The 17,824-nt window shown below is 35.0% G+C and overlaps 1 protein-coding gene across 1 annotated transcript; it reads left to right on the top strand.

Annotated features, from left to right (window-relative positions):
• The first annotated feature begins 9,499 nt into the window (after window positions 1-9,499).
• On the top strand, window positions 9,500-12,019 carry LOC125662299 (uncharacterized). Its single transcript, XM_048894468.2, has 4 exons — window positions 9,500-9,803; window positions 10,906-10,992; window positions 11,187-11,286; window positions 11,818-12,019. The coding sequence occupies exons 1-4, from the start codon at window positions 9,527-9,529 to the stop codon at window positions 11,894-11,896; spliced, it is 543 nt and encodes a 180-aa protein (XP_048750425.2). The 5' UTR covers window positions 9,500-9,526; the 3' UTR covers window positions 11,897-12,019.
• Window positions 12,020-17,824: the final 5,805 nt, after the last annotated feature.

The raw sequence follows: 17,824 nt of genomic DNA, 5'->3' as shown, positions 1-17,824 counted from the left end.
AAATACTATTTTTAACAAAAGAATGAGAGTAAAAGTTACCTGTAATGTGATTTGATAATAAATCTAGAAGTAACCAATGAGAAGTTTTGTAATAAAATACGTTTGAAAATAAAAGATAATTCTCTTCCTGTTTCATGAAATAAACAACTCGAATACGAAGATAGGAATTTACGTAGACAAGTAAGTAGAAAATAATGAAATGGAGATAATATAGACCGATACTACCACATTCTTCCCCCCTTAGACAATTACTATATTTTTATTTATAAAAATATATAATTGAATATAATAGAATTTCTGACAATAGATAATAATAATATACAGTAGATAAATTTTAAAGTCCATGTAAATCACAACACAAAATAATTATAGACACTGAATTCAAAAATCTGGAATGGTCCATTATTGTGCACGCATCTTCCTGTTTTCCTTATCCAACAAACTTTTAATCACTAGAGTACTGTCACTGGTTTTGCCAGGGAAAATGTCCATTACTTCATGTCTGCAGTTGGTCCTATTTTCCTCTGCTAACGGGAATGGCGCGAATATGTTCTTGGTTTGTGCCCTCCTCTTCCTTTGTGCTTCCAATTTTTCCCCTTCCAAACGTTGTATGCGTTCCTCTTTCGATCCTAGTCTATATGGAGCACAGGTTCCTGGGTTTATGTAGAATCGATTAGGGACCTCTTTAACTTCTAGAATCCCGCGTTGCCCTCCATGGGTTCTAAGATGACCTTTTCCTTTGGATCGGATGGCAAACTGTTTGCCACATAAGGTACATTTGAATAGCGGAACGTATTTCCGATGGACTTTTGCCCAATGGGCCATATACTTCCGAAAATTAGAGAATTTCCCCAGTGGTTGACATTCTGGAACCTGGCACTCCATTCCCAGGGCACACCACTGCTTCCTTGAATCATTTTCTTCTGGGAACTGTGACAGTTTCTTATGGTCTCTATCTGCGGATTCAAGTTCATGTAACTGTTGCAGTCCCTGACTGTCCACCTCTATTTGAACTAAAACAGGTGCTCCTGTATCTATTAGTAGCTGGCAATGTTGCTCTCCTATATTTGCTTTTACATAAAAACATGAGGTATTTTTCTCCACATTCACTGACTTCAAAGAACTATCTTTTTTCGCGTATTTTGATTCAGTTTTACTTGGTAATTGACTATTTGTCTTAGATTTGACATCAGGATTTTGGTTTTCGTTAGAAAACTCTTTCAACGCGCTGAGATCAGTAGCTGTATTTGAAACCGCAGGTGATTTCATTTCAATTGAAACTGGGTCACTAGTACGTTCTGTCGACTTTTCGTTTGAAGATGATCGTTTGTCACTTTTCAAGGCTGACATTCCGACCTCAATGTCAGCCGATATTAGTTTAAAGTGTTTGGGGTTTGCCCGGGTTTTGTAACTGCCGGCCTAAGATCGGGAAATTTCCTGTAACATTGGTTTTCTATGTGCCCTACACCTTTACAATAATTGCATATAATTTCAGCTCTGGTCTTAGGCTCTGGTGTGGAAGCTTGAATACTTTTTAGTAAATCTTTTATTTCTATTTTGAATTTCTCTAGTTTGCGATCAATCATTTTCTCGATTTCTTCTCGTTGGACAGAAGTTTCTCTCTTCTGAAGCGTGTGCATGGGTATCATGCCCTGATCGCGTTCGGTCCCAAACTCATTACACGTTTTTTTTTACATGATCAAGAGAACCATCAAAGGCCTCATATTCCATTGCGTAAGCGATTGCTTGATCTAGTGACAAGGGATGGTGAAATTGGACATGTTTTTTGAGTTCATAATGTCCTAAACCATGAATGAAATGGTCTATAATTTGCGCTTCTAAAGCAGAGTAGGTGACATGGGGATATGCTTTTAATGCTAATCTGCGTAAGGCATAACCGAATTCTGCTGCAGATTCCTGTTTCTCGCGTTTTCTGTTTTTAAATTCACACCTAAACGCTACTTCTCTTTCAACAGGATTAAATCGCCTGCCTAAAACAGATTTAATCCTAGCATAATCTTGCAAGTCAGACCGCGTACATTCACTGAGTAGTTTTTGCGCGTTGCCTTTTAAAGACATAATGAGCTGTTGAGTACGTTCGCGTTCATTCCAGCCATTCCAGTCTGCTATTTGTTCAAAGCTAATCATATAATCTTGCCAGTCTGTTGACTTACCATCAAATTTCTCGGGTTCTTTTTCTTTAAGAATTTTGTCACTGTTAAGTGAGTAACCCGGTGAATAACTACGCAAAGTTCGCATCGGAGTGTAACACTCCTCGTCCCGATATAATCTGCCAGTATCTGTATAAAGTGGCGGATTTAGAAATCTATTGTGATCTATAGGAGTATTGTACTCCAAGTGCCGATCAATACTGCGTCGTGGCGGATCTACCAAACCATTGTTATCATTGAATGATATTCGACTTATTTGTCTGGGAGTGTTGCACTCCTCGTGCCGAGTTCTATCCGAAATAATACCGCGTCGTGGCGGATCTACAAAACCATTGTTATCATTGAATAATATTCGACTTGTTTGTCTGGGAGTGTTGCACTCCTCGTGCCGAGTTCTATCCGAAATAATACCGCGTCGTGGCGGATCTACAAAACCATTGTTATCATTGAATAATATTCGACTTGTTTGTCTGGGAGTGTTGCACTCCTCGTGCCGAGTTCTATCCGAAATAATACCGCGTCGTGGCGGATCTACAAAACGGCTATTGTCATCAAAACGATACCGATCTGACTGACTAACAAACCTGTTTGACAGGTCTCTATTCTCGGACGCATTCGCAGGCGTCTTTTCAATTTTCGGTCTAACAGCGCTTACTGAATTGTAATCAGTGTCAAAAGGGGATTTCCTGTCGATTTTGTCTTTTAATTGTTTTAATATGTCGTCAACATACTTATCAAAATCGCGATTTGATTCATCATGTTTGCCCTTACCCGAAGGACCAGACGCACCTGTTGCCATTTTCAAACAAATTAGACCTTCACGTTAAGTTTAACATTCAAACTTGACTCAAATCCTGGTTCAAACGGCACCACTGTAGTAGTTGAACATTCTGCCACTACTATTGATATGTTCTTTTTACTTCGCGTTGTGTTTTTTTTAATGATGATAGGTGTTATATAAAGTATTCAACCCTTTAGATTTCTCCAGGTAAGTTTGAGTCCGCCTAGAGTGAGGCTAGCAATAAAATAATAAATAAATAAAGTTTTAAACCTTTAATAAACAATTGTATGATAAATACCAAAATAATAATCCCGGGGAATGAATGTGGCTTGAGAGAAAAATATAACTAAATAGGAAAAATAAAGAAACAATAATCAAAAATACAGGGTGAGGCAACTCCTGATATTTACCTTGTTGCAAGGAATGGCTCAGCAGAAGCCCCGAGCACGGTTGTGCTCGGGTTTAAATACTATTCTTAACAAAAGAATGAGAGTAAAAGTTACCTGTAATGTGATTTGATAATAAATCTAGAAGTAACCAATGAGAAGTTTTGTAATAAAATACGTTTGAAAATAAAAGATAATTCTCTTCCTGTTTCATGAAATAAACAACTCGAATACGAAGATAGGAATTTACGTAGACAAGTAAGTAGAAAATAATGAAATGGAGATAATATAGACCTATACTACCACAATTATATATTCAAATTGGCAATGAGCTATTACAAGGAAAAGAAATAAAAGACACTAAATTATCTGTTTCTTTCCAAAAGTATACAACATATCAAATACTCAGTCAACAAAGACATTGTCATGAATATTTTGGAAAAATATAAACACAAATACATCAATAACATACTTCAATTGTTTGGCAGTGCCACACCCAATTAAACCCGTCCCACCGTAACAAAGAGGTATTCTATTATGAATAATAAAGAAAATTGTTTTAACTCATTGTCGAAATTACTAAAGAAATATTCCACTGCTATAACGCATCAGAATTGTTATAACTATAAATGAACGTTAGCATATTTATGAAATTAATAAAATGCTAAATGTTACTATAGTAGAATTACATGTATTGATACTGATAATATTTATCCAAAATAAAATATCAAGACATTTTATAATTTGCTTACCAATATTTAAAATGTGTTACCCCGAACTCTATTCGAACACCCTGTGAACTGTATGGAGGGGCGGCGTCAGAATGAAGAGCGTGCACATATAGTGAGTGAGTTATAAATAAGCCGACAAACCAGTTTTAATATTCCAAGTAATCAAACATAATTTATAAATTTCTTAATTACCTGGACTATTGTTATAAACACAAAATACTAATATTAAATTGTATCTGAAACTTAAATACATTATGTTGCATATTTTTTTTAATCTCAAAGAAAATGATTCGCAAGGACAGAACTCTATAAATAACTCTCAATCAATTACGGTGCGCAGTTTGCGATAAAATTCCGCAAAAAGATTTATGCGCCACAATAGTATAAAGATATATGACATAGTAAGACCATGTATTTAGATATTAGTTTGTAGGTGCAAACTGTTTGCATTCGAACTTTTCTTGTAAAGTCAGGGGCAGTAACTCTGTTGTGCACTACAGATGTTCTTTATTTTTATTGTAATTTATATCAGAGTACTATTTGTTTGGTTCAGTCTGTGTTATAAATCGCAATTTTCTGTATTGAAATCAGTTTTTTGGATAGTTTGAATTATATTATACCTGATCACATTATGTGTTGTACTATCAATTCATTATTTACAATTATTGTTTTGTTTTATTACAGTATATCGTATGAAGTTGAGGAAAGTTACATGGTGTCAATCATTGACTTGATAAATATCCAGGCATACGCATAGACGAATTATTAGTTATTTTGGACAGTGGCCAGTACAGACGTCTTAAGAACAAAAATTAGAAAAACATATTTTAAAGCATATTAATTTTTGGTAGATTAAAACGCCAGGATATACAAATGTATACAAAAATGTTGGAACTTTTTTGAAGCGACGGCGTTGAATACAGTTCATATCCATCAAATCATCGTGTCGCTGATATTCAAAGGGGGCATAAGTTGTCATCTAGGATGTAAAAAAAACGTTTTAATTCTGAACCGCGGTTAAAATTATTTACTTCCATACAATAATGTTTCTGTATAAACAAAATAAATTCTAATGTCAAAATTACAACAAAAGGTTACAAGATCTGTGAAGTGTTATATATGCACATCAGTAACTATTTTTGAGTACTGTAAAGCTGTTTTAGTCAATTTGTTGGCAGTCAATGCCCCTTCTAATAATATGATTGGCAGCCTGGGTTGACTTTTGTTCCCCATATACTGATATAGATCGTGATTTTAAGGATTGGAAATTAAAATAAATTATGTAATATTTTTATGCAAATAGTAAAATCATCGCCGAGGATTATGATTGGCACTCGCAATTTATTTAAATGGTGATTTTAAAAAAAATGTTTTTCTTTAAAATTCAAATTATTTAATATCTTAGAAATGTTGGTGACAATGGTAAATTTCTGTCCAAAGATCATGATTGAAAGCAACAGTTGATCTCTTTTTCTCATTTAGATGATGATATTTTTAAAAGAAAAAAAAAAAACAACTAATGGGCTGGTCATTCGGATGAGAACGAAAAACCATCCGCGAAGCCACACGTCACAGTAAGTGTAGCACGATAAAGATCCAAGAACTTACGTTTTTATCCTAAAACAATGTATACTACATTCTGATTAGCTGGCATTGTGTTAATTATGTCATATTTGACAGTGAACTGATCAAAGAATTCAAAATTCTCTATTGATCTGATGAGGGGAATTCCACGCTAATCACTAAGGAGGAATGTCTGATAATTTGCCTGTTACAGGAAACACCGTCATCAGTTGACAGGAATCTCTTTTCGAAATCTACATAGAAATAGATTTGAATTGTCATAAATTGGTAAAAATTCAACATGTTGAAAGAAAGGTTTTAATCATTAAACAACACAAATTTGAGAATACGAATATTAGGTTTCGACAAATTGAAGATTTATAATGAGTTTTTTTCTTCTTCAAAGAGTAATTAATTTCATTGTGGTAGAAGTTCGTTTTTATGGTGAGTGTATCAAGATACAGGAAAACTATTACGGATTTCAAACTGACTGAAAATATTTAAACACCTGCAATAATTAAAAGATTACATGTGTAATGAGTTTTTTGAATAGTAATCAATTAATTATGTTGTGGTGACGAAAATGGTTGTCAAATGAATGCATTAAGAAAATTATTAATGAGTTTCAAATTATTCAAAATATCTAAACATGTACAGTATCTAATTACCTGCTAGAGTATTATTTTCCATTCGGAGGGGGAAACTACATCGTGCATAATTTCGTAGTAAACAGAAAGAATTTGAATAATTACAGATTCCAGGGGGAAAAGACCTTACTCATTCTGCACTGCAAGAAGGTACATATGCGTAACAAAGGGATGTGTGTTGTAACAGGTGCTTGTTAAGAATTACAGGTACTTTATCACTAACAGTGCATTCCTCGAAAAATTGATCGAATTACATTAAACAGAGTCAAGCATAGGACATCGTTACTACTTCTTGTTTTGCTTCCGCTTATAGAGATATGAAAATTACATCTGTACACTGTACAAGTAACGAACATGTCTCGATATAGATATATAATTGTTTTCTTAAAATTAATTCTTATTGCAACACAAACTTCTAGTTAACCCTGGAATCATTGTCAACACAATTATGTCAATGTACATTAGAAGTGTACTGTTTATCTTTTATGCAGAAATCGTTCAATTCTCGTTGGCAGAATTATAAAACTCGTATGCTCCATGATGACGTACTTAGAAGGATGTGCATTAATTCAAGTTATTATTATTCACATTTTTTGTATCTAAACATATTAGAACAAGACAGTTTTCGCTTTTTATCCATGATTAATATTAAATGTCACTGCTTAGCGGGACAGGATATTAAATATATCAGTGCACTTCTATTTATACCAATGCGTAATTGAAAGGTTCCGATATTTTTTTTTCTTTTATCCCAACTCTGCGTCAAACATAGGGTGGAATGCTACACCAGAGAAATTTGATATATGGATGAAAAGTGGAGGACATGTACAACAATATTTTGAAATTGAAAACTTTCAAATATACTTTATTTAAAATATGCAGTTTTAGTAGAAGATTATAATAATTAAAAAAAGCTGAACAATGGCAGGACCAAAGTGACTCAGGTGAGTCATCGCCGAGATTAAGCCTGGGTCTCCCGTTACGAAGCGAACGGCAACCATTCTGCTACCTCAAACGGAGGAGGAGTAGTCATGATAGCTAAATCGCTCGCTGTGTAATCGGAAGATACCTTGGAATTTAACCCTGTTCGCGCCAAATCCAATGCTAAATAAAAGGCAATTTTTTTTTTTACTAGGCATTCCACATCAAAAGTGGTCTTTGAATGAAACTTTAAACGCTGAGATTCTTTTTTATTGTGGGCGCTGGTGCAATAAGGAATCGTGCCAAATACATGTAGCCCAGGGCCCCTATCAAATGTCCAATGGGTGAATCTTCTCGAGGGGAATTCCAGAAAGAAGGCAATGAACCATGGAAATTCTTATTCGATGGGCATCGCACTTCGCATTGCTTCTTTCAAACTGCTTCGGATGCGAATTCAACACCTGAATGATTTTATTTACCTTAGAAAGACTACAAATTTATGTCACTCTAAGTCAGAAAATCCGAGAAAGTACAATCAAAGATATAAGGACAAGATCATGTTTTGACCAAATCAATGATATACACAATATCAAACAAGCAAGAGTTGTCAGAAGACAGCATAGTTCGCCGGGAGGCGTGACTCTGCATAACATACTCCCTTTAGTTCAAAAGGTTAAAGTTTTTGAAAAGTAGGTCAAAGTCAAAGGTCGCTGAGTCAAACGTTTTGATGTTATATGAAAGGCCTGGTCATGAGGCACGTTAATATCAATTCCCTTCCCTATAAGTTTTTGAAAAGTTGAGCACAGTCCAAGATCAACAGTTCTGGTACCACAAGAAATCCCTTGTAATGAGAGGTCTATACACGTATGTAAAATATCAAAGCCCTTTAACCTTTGGTTCAAAATTATAGCCAAGGTTTACTTAGAGTTCTTGAAACGTCGGTCGAAGTTCAAGGCTAAGGCACATGTCAAACGTCTTGGTACCTAAACAAAGGTCTTCATGAATCATCTCCATGTATATGTAAATTATGGGAACTCTATCCCCCTTGGTTTAAAAGATATAGCTCAGGTTAAAGGTTAACGCCGACATTGGGGTGATGAAAAACTCTCCGGACAGCCGGACAGCGAGCTAAAAAAATTACACCAGTGGTCAGCAACCGAGGCACTGCGTTATAAAATATCGATTTTGCTTTTAAAGTACATTGAGCTACTTCGTCGTCATCAAATAAAAACAACTCTCAACGACGGTTTTCATTGCGTTTCGGTAATCCCCTGTGTGTTAGAGGTGCAGTGGAAATTGTACTTTAAATGTAAAGTTCATGTATGCACTTTCCACCTTTTATGTTTTGACTTCGGATTTAATTATCCTATTTACGAATGGTCCAGGTTTTAGAATTCTGTGATTATATAAAAGGAAAGGAGATCTCCGGATACAGTGGTATTAGCCTCGGGAGGAGACGTAAGTATGAATTAATTCACTTTAAAAACAAACATTTGCTAATTAAGATATTGTGTAGTGATTAATTTAACACTTTTTTTCATTACTTGCTATGCCTTCTTCACACTGAAGGATTTTTAATTTTAATTTTTTTTTTTTGATTGGCTATGTACAATGTGTGGTGTATGTTAACAGTTTGCATTTACCCGATCGATTAAAATACATACAAATTTTAAATGTACATGTATATCTCTCGAAATTAGAATCCAGAAATTTGCACATTATATGTACATGGACAAACAAACGTGAAATTCAAAGCCTGACAATAATTAGAACATGCATTTTACTCCATATATTTGGTAAGGATACTGATATTTACGTCGAGTGCTGCTTCTAAGAAAATGTGATGGGTTTGTCGTTCGTCAGCAATCGTGTGAGCTCCTATCGAAATATTTTCGCTAAGGGATACTATATGTACATATAATAAATTTTAAAGGTAAATCTTTAAAGTTAATCATTAAAGGTCCAGACAGTTTACTGAACGAGGTTTGAAAAATCTAATTTTCAGGATGCAACCGGTATACCAAATCTCAAAACGCCCAATACTAGTGCTGTACATTTAATATGGACATATGAATGTAGCGTGATAAAAGTAAATAATTAATATCCTATCATATCCTATCATTTAAAAATAATAATGAAAACTATGAAAAGTGCAGTGATCCCCCTTCTTCTCTCTATAAACAGCTTCATTAGCTTGAAGCAATTTCAGTATTGGTTCTTAATCAGCTAGCAGCATATTTTTTCTTTCAATGTTTAGATTTGTTACGGCAGGAGGAGATGAACCCGAGATCTCCTGCACCACAAGGCTTCCGCTATCAGTATTTTCATGCCATCTATTTTCTATATTTTTACCTTTTCAGGAATTTCTTATTATTTTCAGATAGCCTTTCCTTCGAATTTGACTTTCTTTTCTTTCATAATGAAAACAATATTTCACGCATGCGTTCTCCTCCTTTTGATGACGTCTACTGACGCATTAGCGCAGTATCGACGAGTTTGCCGGAATAACGAAATAGATGTCGGAATTCGCAAGGCATCATGGGAAGACATGGTCACCCATGCTTGTATCCCTGGTCCTTCAACAAATATTTGTGTTTCACGCGGTGAGTAATGTGATTTCTTGTTTTTATTAGAATTTTCATCGTTCTGTTGATTGAAGTAACGGCACGAAATTAATAACCTAAAGTTCAGTCGCCTTCTCACCCCTTGTTTCCAAATGCATGTACATGTAGTTATTGTGATGAAGCTGCATTCGATAGCCCTGTTGTTGTTTCAGAGCCTCTCTTATTCCCCCTATATTCTAGCACTAATAATGCTATATTGTAAATCGATATCATTAAGTAATCAGATGTGACCCATGACTATCAATTAATTAATGATCAAGTGATAAAGTTTACATTATGAGTGCACGTTGCTATAGGGTAAACATTCCAAATTTGGATAAGTGCTCTGATCGATTTAGTGAACAATTATCGACGGAATGTAAAACATACAACCAACTGATCGATATAGGATTAATATACTGATTGGTTTTGTGTGGATACTCTTATCGGTTTAGGAGGAGTACTGTGATCGATATAGGAATAATATACTGATTGGTTTTGTGTGGATACTCTTATCGGTTTAGGAGGACTACTGTGATCGGTTTAGGATTTTAGGGTGTTTACTGTGATCGGTCTATGGCGAGTATTCCCAGCGGTTTAGTAAAAGTTTTAATTCTGATCAGTATAAGTGTATACTATCCGGCGTGTATAATACTCTGAGCACCTGTATACTATCCGGCGTGTATAAGACTCTGAGCACCTGTATACTATCCGGCGTGTATACTACTCTGATCGGTATACGTGTATACTATCCGGCGTGTATAATACTCTGAGCACCTGTATACTATCCGGCGTGTATAATACTCTGAGCACCTGTATACTATCCGGCGTGTATAATACTCTGATCGGTATACGTGTATACTATCCGGCGTGTATAATACTCTGAGGACCTGTTAATGTTTTACTGAAATTCTAAGCATTCTCTCGAATATTTATTATTCATTTTGACTTAAATTCTGAATATTATATTTGTCTGAAGTTCGCAATATTAGAATTATTATTTCTCGGAATTTCCAACACTTAAACGTACATTTCGACATTAAAATATTGTCAATATATTCATATTGTGTGACTCATTGTTACCTGTTACAACAATTAACAGATGCGACAAATGGCTTCAACTGCACAGGAGACTTTCACTTACAAGGCGGATTGCCATTTCAGCGAAGTTTGTGCTGCAACCGAATACGTAAGTGCCGAAAAAATTATTAATGCTGGCCTACAGTATTCAGAAAAGTAGTATTTCCTGTACAAGAAAGGATGGAAGCCGATATAGAATAATAAAAGTTAACATATCATAATTTCGGTAAACATGTACTTTGACACAGGTGACTTGATGTCACGTGATAATAAATGCATTATAGATATGTTTGATATCACTAGGTCACCGCCTCGTCAGATGTAAGATTCCGGTACAGATATATTCCTTCAGAGATGGCTTCAATATTGTACTCGGGATTCAAGTTATCAGAAGTGTGATTCCGTAAGTACAAATTTCATGAAAAGGTGATGAGGTACACTATTCTAATTTCCGTGTACCTATAAAATACATTGAGGTACGGTTGTACTATGAATGGGTAAATGTAGAAGTAGCCTAGAAGGTTCAGTTCGATTCGAAATCTGGAGGTCCAGATTCGATTCGAAATCTGGAGGTCCGGGATTGATTTGAAATCTGGAGGTCAGGGATCGATTCTCATTAAACATATAAAATCATAAAAGATTTAACATTAGTAGTGACTGCTCTCACCATGCACGCGGTGGTGAATGTGCGAAAGTCCGGGGTCTTCATTGGCACGACAAAAAACCCTCATTGTAACAGCTCTGAGGTCAAAATTGGTGACACTACATACCAACTGATGACGTCTCTACATGCCCCAATTGGATGTAAAACGTCATACAAACATTGTACAATGAACGCAGTGTTAATTGTTAAAATGATGGCTGACTGGTGATACTGTAGTACCTAAATGGGTAGGATGTTGTAAGTAACATTGAAATGTTTCATTTCTATCAGGTATCCAACCTCGAGTGATATTACGACATTTCGTATTGAAATTTGTAATCTTCTACCAACAACATATGGTCACAACTGACAGAAATAGAAGTAACCAGCTGATACCACTATATAAATGTACCAGTAATCAGCTGAACACCGGAAATAGAAGTAAACACCGGAAATAGAAGTAAACAGTGGACAACTGAAGAACCGGAAAAGTCCCGGCATTTACATATCAAAGAAACTATGTTGAAAATCGTTCTTGATTAAAATAATTAACCCTTTTAAATTTTGGTGTGTGTATTTTTCTTTACTGAATAAGTGTTTTTATACTGTGATTTAAGAAATGAAACGCATAATTCTTTTCTTCATGCATGTATCAAACGAAAATTTGGACGGAAAACTTCATCAATGTGTGTAGCGTTGTTTTCCGTCCAATTTTCATTTCATTCATGCATCTAGAAAAGACGTATGTTATATTTATTATCATTTAATTTTGTTTTTTAAACGGAAAACCCGTTTCTCTCACCAAAGAGCTTTCATTAACGTTTTAAAAATGGTGCATAGGAATACATGTACGTAACAATGAAACCAACAACAAAACAAAACTGGCTGTGGTTTCAGGTCAGGTCGAGTTACTGTGCAGAATTAAATGGATTAAACGACAACTTGAACTGAAGGTCTAATGGTTAAAAACTGAATTACTTATACTGGAAGAGCCTCTAAGGGTTGCATATATGAAAAATTCTATTGAAATGAAATGACATGGAATGCTTACTCGAGTTGAATACATCTGAGAGTTTAGTGTGTTTTCTTGCAGAATATGCGTAGAATTAAAGAGTATTGTAAAATGCGTCTCATTGAATACAAACTACGTCATATTCATACACAATAGTTTGTTACAAAATTACAAAAATGGTCTAATTTTCAAGATAAAGCTGTGTAGAAACCGCTAATGATACAATTACACTTAATGATACAAACTACATTAAGGGGTGCAGTTGCAACGTTTAAGTACTACTCCATATAAGAGTCAGGCAGGGGGTGGCACATCAAGGTCTGCCGATTTTGATGACACTTGGCATGGTGATACCTTTTGCCTTTAGAAGCGAAAATATAACCCCATTTTTTCTTACACCCGTTTGGTTTCCACAGTAGCAATCACTCAGTTTAAGACATATTCAACAGCTATTATCCACGTATTTCGTGGTATGATAGTGAGATTTAAAAATTAAATAATGCAAATATTTGATATAATTGTTTAAAATTAATTTATTGTAATGACATATAGAGTTTAAAGAAACTGTTGATATAAAAGAAAATATGTTAATGCCAATTGTAATATCTGGTCAATGTCCATGGAAAAGGGAGATTATTAATGAGTCAAATTCGGATTTTTCCCTTTTTTCAACATTTTCTCAGGTAAAAAATCTTAAAACCCAAGACTGGATATATCTAACACTATCTGTCATAAAATCATTTATTTCAGTTATGCTTGTAAATGAAAAAGAATTGTGTAAATGCATACTTGTTACTAAAAAAAAGCATTTAAAATTGTAATGATTTCTCATTAACAGGCATTCTCTGTAACCAACTTGACCATTTAGATAAGGGATCCGGCACGCGCTGTCACAGATTTTTTTTTAATAGCACATTAACTTGATCTCACATGAGTAATGTAAAACCATCATAGTTTGGTTGCTATGCAACTCCACTGGCATGGTAACACGTGCTTATTATTCATGTCACAAGATAGATAAGTCCATTTTTAAATGAAAAATGACAATTTTTATTCAAATATACTGGATTTAGTTGTTTGATTTCATATCAAATCATCATAAAATAATATTTTGTAGTATTTTTGTTATTTAGTTTGATATTTAGTTAATGATTAAACATTTATATTATGGTTTTATTTCTGTCTGGAAAATAGTTTTATTTGATACATTCTAAAAAGGATATTTTAGAGGCAAATTTGAATTTTGGATAAAAATTCCCGCATGTAGCTTGAAATATATGAATGCTTGTTCAACATGCATTGGAACTAGTACTACATGTATCATATAACAATGAGACATATTAAGGAATATGTCTTCTAAACTACGTTTCCATGGAAACAAAATGAAGCATTTCGTCATGATATGCCTGTAGAGGTGCATATTTCATTGCAATTTAAAATACAACTTTGTTTGTAATCTAAGTATATCATCTTGATAACTTACTGCTATTGATGTTAGGATTTTAAATTTCTACAAATTTGATATGAGAATGTTGGTTGCCATGGAAACAAACATTGTTATTTCTTTTCAAATTCGGAATATATGCAGAAGGAGTAAATGTTTTAGACAAAAATTAAATCTGCTTTATTGACATATTCAACTGATGTAAATACAATAGTGGAAAAATATTGAACATTACTATTAGTATTTCTATTGAATAGAAAATCATCCCCAGGGGTCATAATTTATACAAACGTGAATTCCCACTTTGTCAGGAAGTTTTCTTATACATTTCACCTTTTCTGGTCCAGTGGTTCTTGAGAAGATTTTTAAATGACGCCAACCTATTTTGACATTTTTATGATTATCTTTCTTTTGAAGGGAGATGACCCTTCATTTGAACAAACTTGAATCACCTTCACCCAAGGATGATTTGTTCTAAGTTTGATTGAAATTGGCCAAGTGGTTCTAGAAAAGAATATTTTTCTATATAACTAAAAATTGGATCCCCAATTTTGGACCCACCCTACCCCCGGGGGGCATGATCTGAACAAATCTGAATCTAACTCTACATCAGGAACCTTTCAGGTAAATCTCCACTCTTCTGGTCCAGTGGTTCTTGAGATGAAGATTTTTAAAGATACCCTTTATACATTCCCATGTATAACTTTGATCCTTTATTGCGGCCTGTTTCGGCACGTTTGGTCGCCGACGACCATTCGTGCGGCACGTTTCGTCGCCAACGACCAAACATGCCGCACGTATCGTCGCCCGAATGGATATTGCGCTAAAATTTAGTCACAGGCTTCCTCTTGGCGAAATACAAGTTTAGTTTGAATTTCAGCTGGATTTGTCCATCCTTGACCTACTTTTGAGCTTAAAATAGGCCAAACAGTTTTCCGGGGCGACGAAAATTTTTCGATAAGTTTTAATGTATATTTACTATACATAAGTACTAGGAAAATTTGTTCATCCCAGATCGGGAATATAAATCAGGTGGGGGTTGTTTGATCCATGCCCCAAGGTCTTTGGTTTAAAATGATCCAATGTCTATTTCCATTTAGTGCAAATGTTGTCGAGTTTATCGGAAATTATATCACATCCTTTCGGATATACGTGTATCAAATACAAGCTAGGGCTTATATGCACGGTTTCGATTTAAAAGGGAATATGGAAATATTGAACTGAAAGAGTGGTGGGATGGGGGCTCTGGCTTTAAGAGGGTCCTGATGCTAGTTAAGGTAAATTCATTGAATATTTATTGATTGCATATTGTTGAACGACCCTTTAAAGACTCTTTCACTCATATGAAGACGTCACCATTGCCGTTGAAGGGCTGCAAAATTTAGGCAGATGATCGGCTCTGACGGCCTTAGAGCAGGGAGGGATCTTTATCGTACCACACCTGCTGTGACACTGACCTCAGATTTTTACGGAACCATTTCCATGTAGTTGCCTCTTACGACAAGCAAATGGTACTAAGGACCTATTCTAACCAGGATCCCCACGGGATTAAATATATTGAAAAATTATTAAATAAACAATTTAAGCAGGAATTATGTACATAACAGTTGATAAAAGTCTGACGGCTTATTAATGAAAGGTGAAGATAACGAACATTGATCAATCTCATAACTCCTGTAAGTAATACAAAATAGAGAGTTGGGCAAACACGGACCCTTGGATATACCAGAGGTGGGATCAAGTACCTAGGTGGAGTAATCATCCCCTGTCGACCGGTCACATAGACACTGGAGAAGGACTCTTTCTTCTTCATTTAGCTAAGTCATCTGTTCCCTTTGCTTGTCGTAAAAGACGACTAAATGCATGGCCGTAGGAACCGGGGGCCGTACCCCCCCCATATTTCCCCCCCCCCCCCCAAAAAAAAGATCATACAGTAAAATTCACACATAGTGTAATGTATAATTATTTTTAAGCAGAAAGTTCATTTAATTCAATGAGACTCGGAGTCAGTCAGTGTGACTGTCCTTTAGCTTAAATAATAAAAAAAATATTATGAAAAGCAGTTAATGCCTTAACATTTCTTAGGACATCATCCAAAAGGTCGTAATCATGAGGTAATGCTTCGGTTCTCGTTCCCAGCTCCCCATCTGGCGTCAAACCTATGATATGTAGTGACTGTTCCTTTGCCAAGTGCCCGGTACTAGTGTCGTTTAAAATCCTATACCGGTATTGGTTGACGACTCATACGAGTGAAAAAATCTCGCAAGGGACGACTGATCAAAAGGTATCTAATATGTGTGACCGTGACTAACTTTCAAGGTCTAATAATTCATTTGATAGCTTGTTCATAGAAACTTCGTCTTGATACAAAAATGTATATGCCCAACTGCCCTAATACCAGTTCAACGTATGTATATATTTAAAAAAAAATTGTAAAGCTAATATGATGAATTGTTGACTTTTTTATCATCACAGTTTTTATGGTAAAGGTAAACCCGACAATGTGTGAAGTACTATTTATCAGTGACGTAACACCCCCAATGTGACGTAGGTGATGACGTGTAACAACTTTTTCAAAGCTTGTAAAGTCTCAGGCTGTCAAGACCTGTTTCATTCTTGGTCCAAGAGTAGACACTATCGTATCAGTGTAAGATCAACCTTCCGCACAGTGTTAACTTTGATTATATTTCACAATGTATGCCCAGACGGACGAAAGAAAGGCATTTTTCGAAAAAGTGCACGAAGAAGCAAGGAATGCAAGAAAAAAAGGTTAAAAGTACTCACCATTGGGTCCAGTATCTGCAGGGATCCTCGGATCTAACAGAAATATAATTTGTATTTATTAATAGCTTTCAGTTCCACTTCATATAATTTGAAATATGTTGTGTCCTTCCGAAGATATTAAATTAAACCAAAACTTGAATGGAATAGAAAAATCACCCATCTTGTAAATGTGAGGTTAGCGACTAGCACCTCACCCACCATCATAAACAAGGCTGTTTATTTCTCAGTGATTACTCAGAAAAACCCCCTTTCTTACTGTTTTTAAAAGCTACTTGAATACCTGATGTATACATACAAAGCAGATTCAAAATTAAAAAAAACTTTAAATCTGGTTAGGCCATATGAAATTGTAATCATTCATTGCATATTTTGAAATCAGAATATCTGAAGTCAACGTGTACAATAACATACTTCGGATTGATACACATGTTGTTTTCTCGTTGTCAATATTAGCATCTACTTGTACACAAATATTTACAAGAAATATTTACAACTGTTGTAAAACATCTTTCTCAGTATGTATGGTCGAATAATAAATTAAAACAAAGATATTATGTCCGAATGTGTATCAAACCGAAGGATCTTATTGTACACATTGACTTTCTATTCCAATATTAGAAGGCTGAAAACAGTGCTGCAATGTAAATTTAGAGAGAGAGAAAAAAAAAATAGTTCCTGCATCTGGTTGTCCAGGGAGGGTGTCCCCATACCAAACCAGGTTATACAAAAATAACTTGCGTTCTTCAATTGGAATTTGACAAAGCAGAGACAAGGATACAATAAGAATTAGATTATTTGATATAATATAATCATGTTAAAAGTACTCACCATTGGGTCCAGTATCTGCAGGGATCTTCGGATCTAACAGAAATATAATTTGTATTAATTAATAGCTTTCAGTTCCACTTCATATAATTTGAAATATGTTGTGTCCTTCCGAAGATATTAAATTAAACCAAAACTTGAATGGAATAGAAAAATCACCCATCTTGTAAATGTGAGGTTAGCGACTAGCACCTCACCCACCATCATAAACAAGGCTGTTTATTTCTCAGTGA

The sequence above is a fragment of the Ostrea edulis genome, chromosome 8 (genome assembly GCF_947568905.1).
Source record: "Ostrea edulis chromosome 8, xbOstEdul1.1, whole genome shotgun sequence".
In the NCBI taxonomy this organism is placed as follows: domain Eukaryota; kingdom Metazoa; phylum Mollusca; class Bivalvia; order Ostreida; family Ostreidae; genus Ostrea; species Ostrea edulis.
This window is presented reverse-complemented; position numbering and strand designations above follow the sequence as displayed.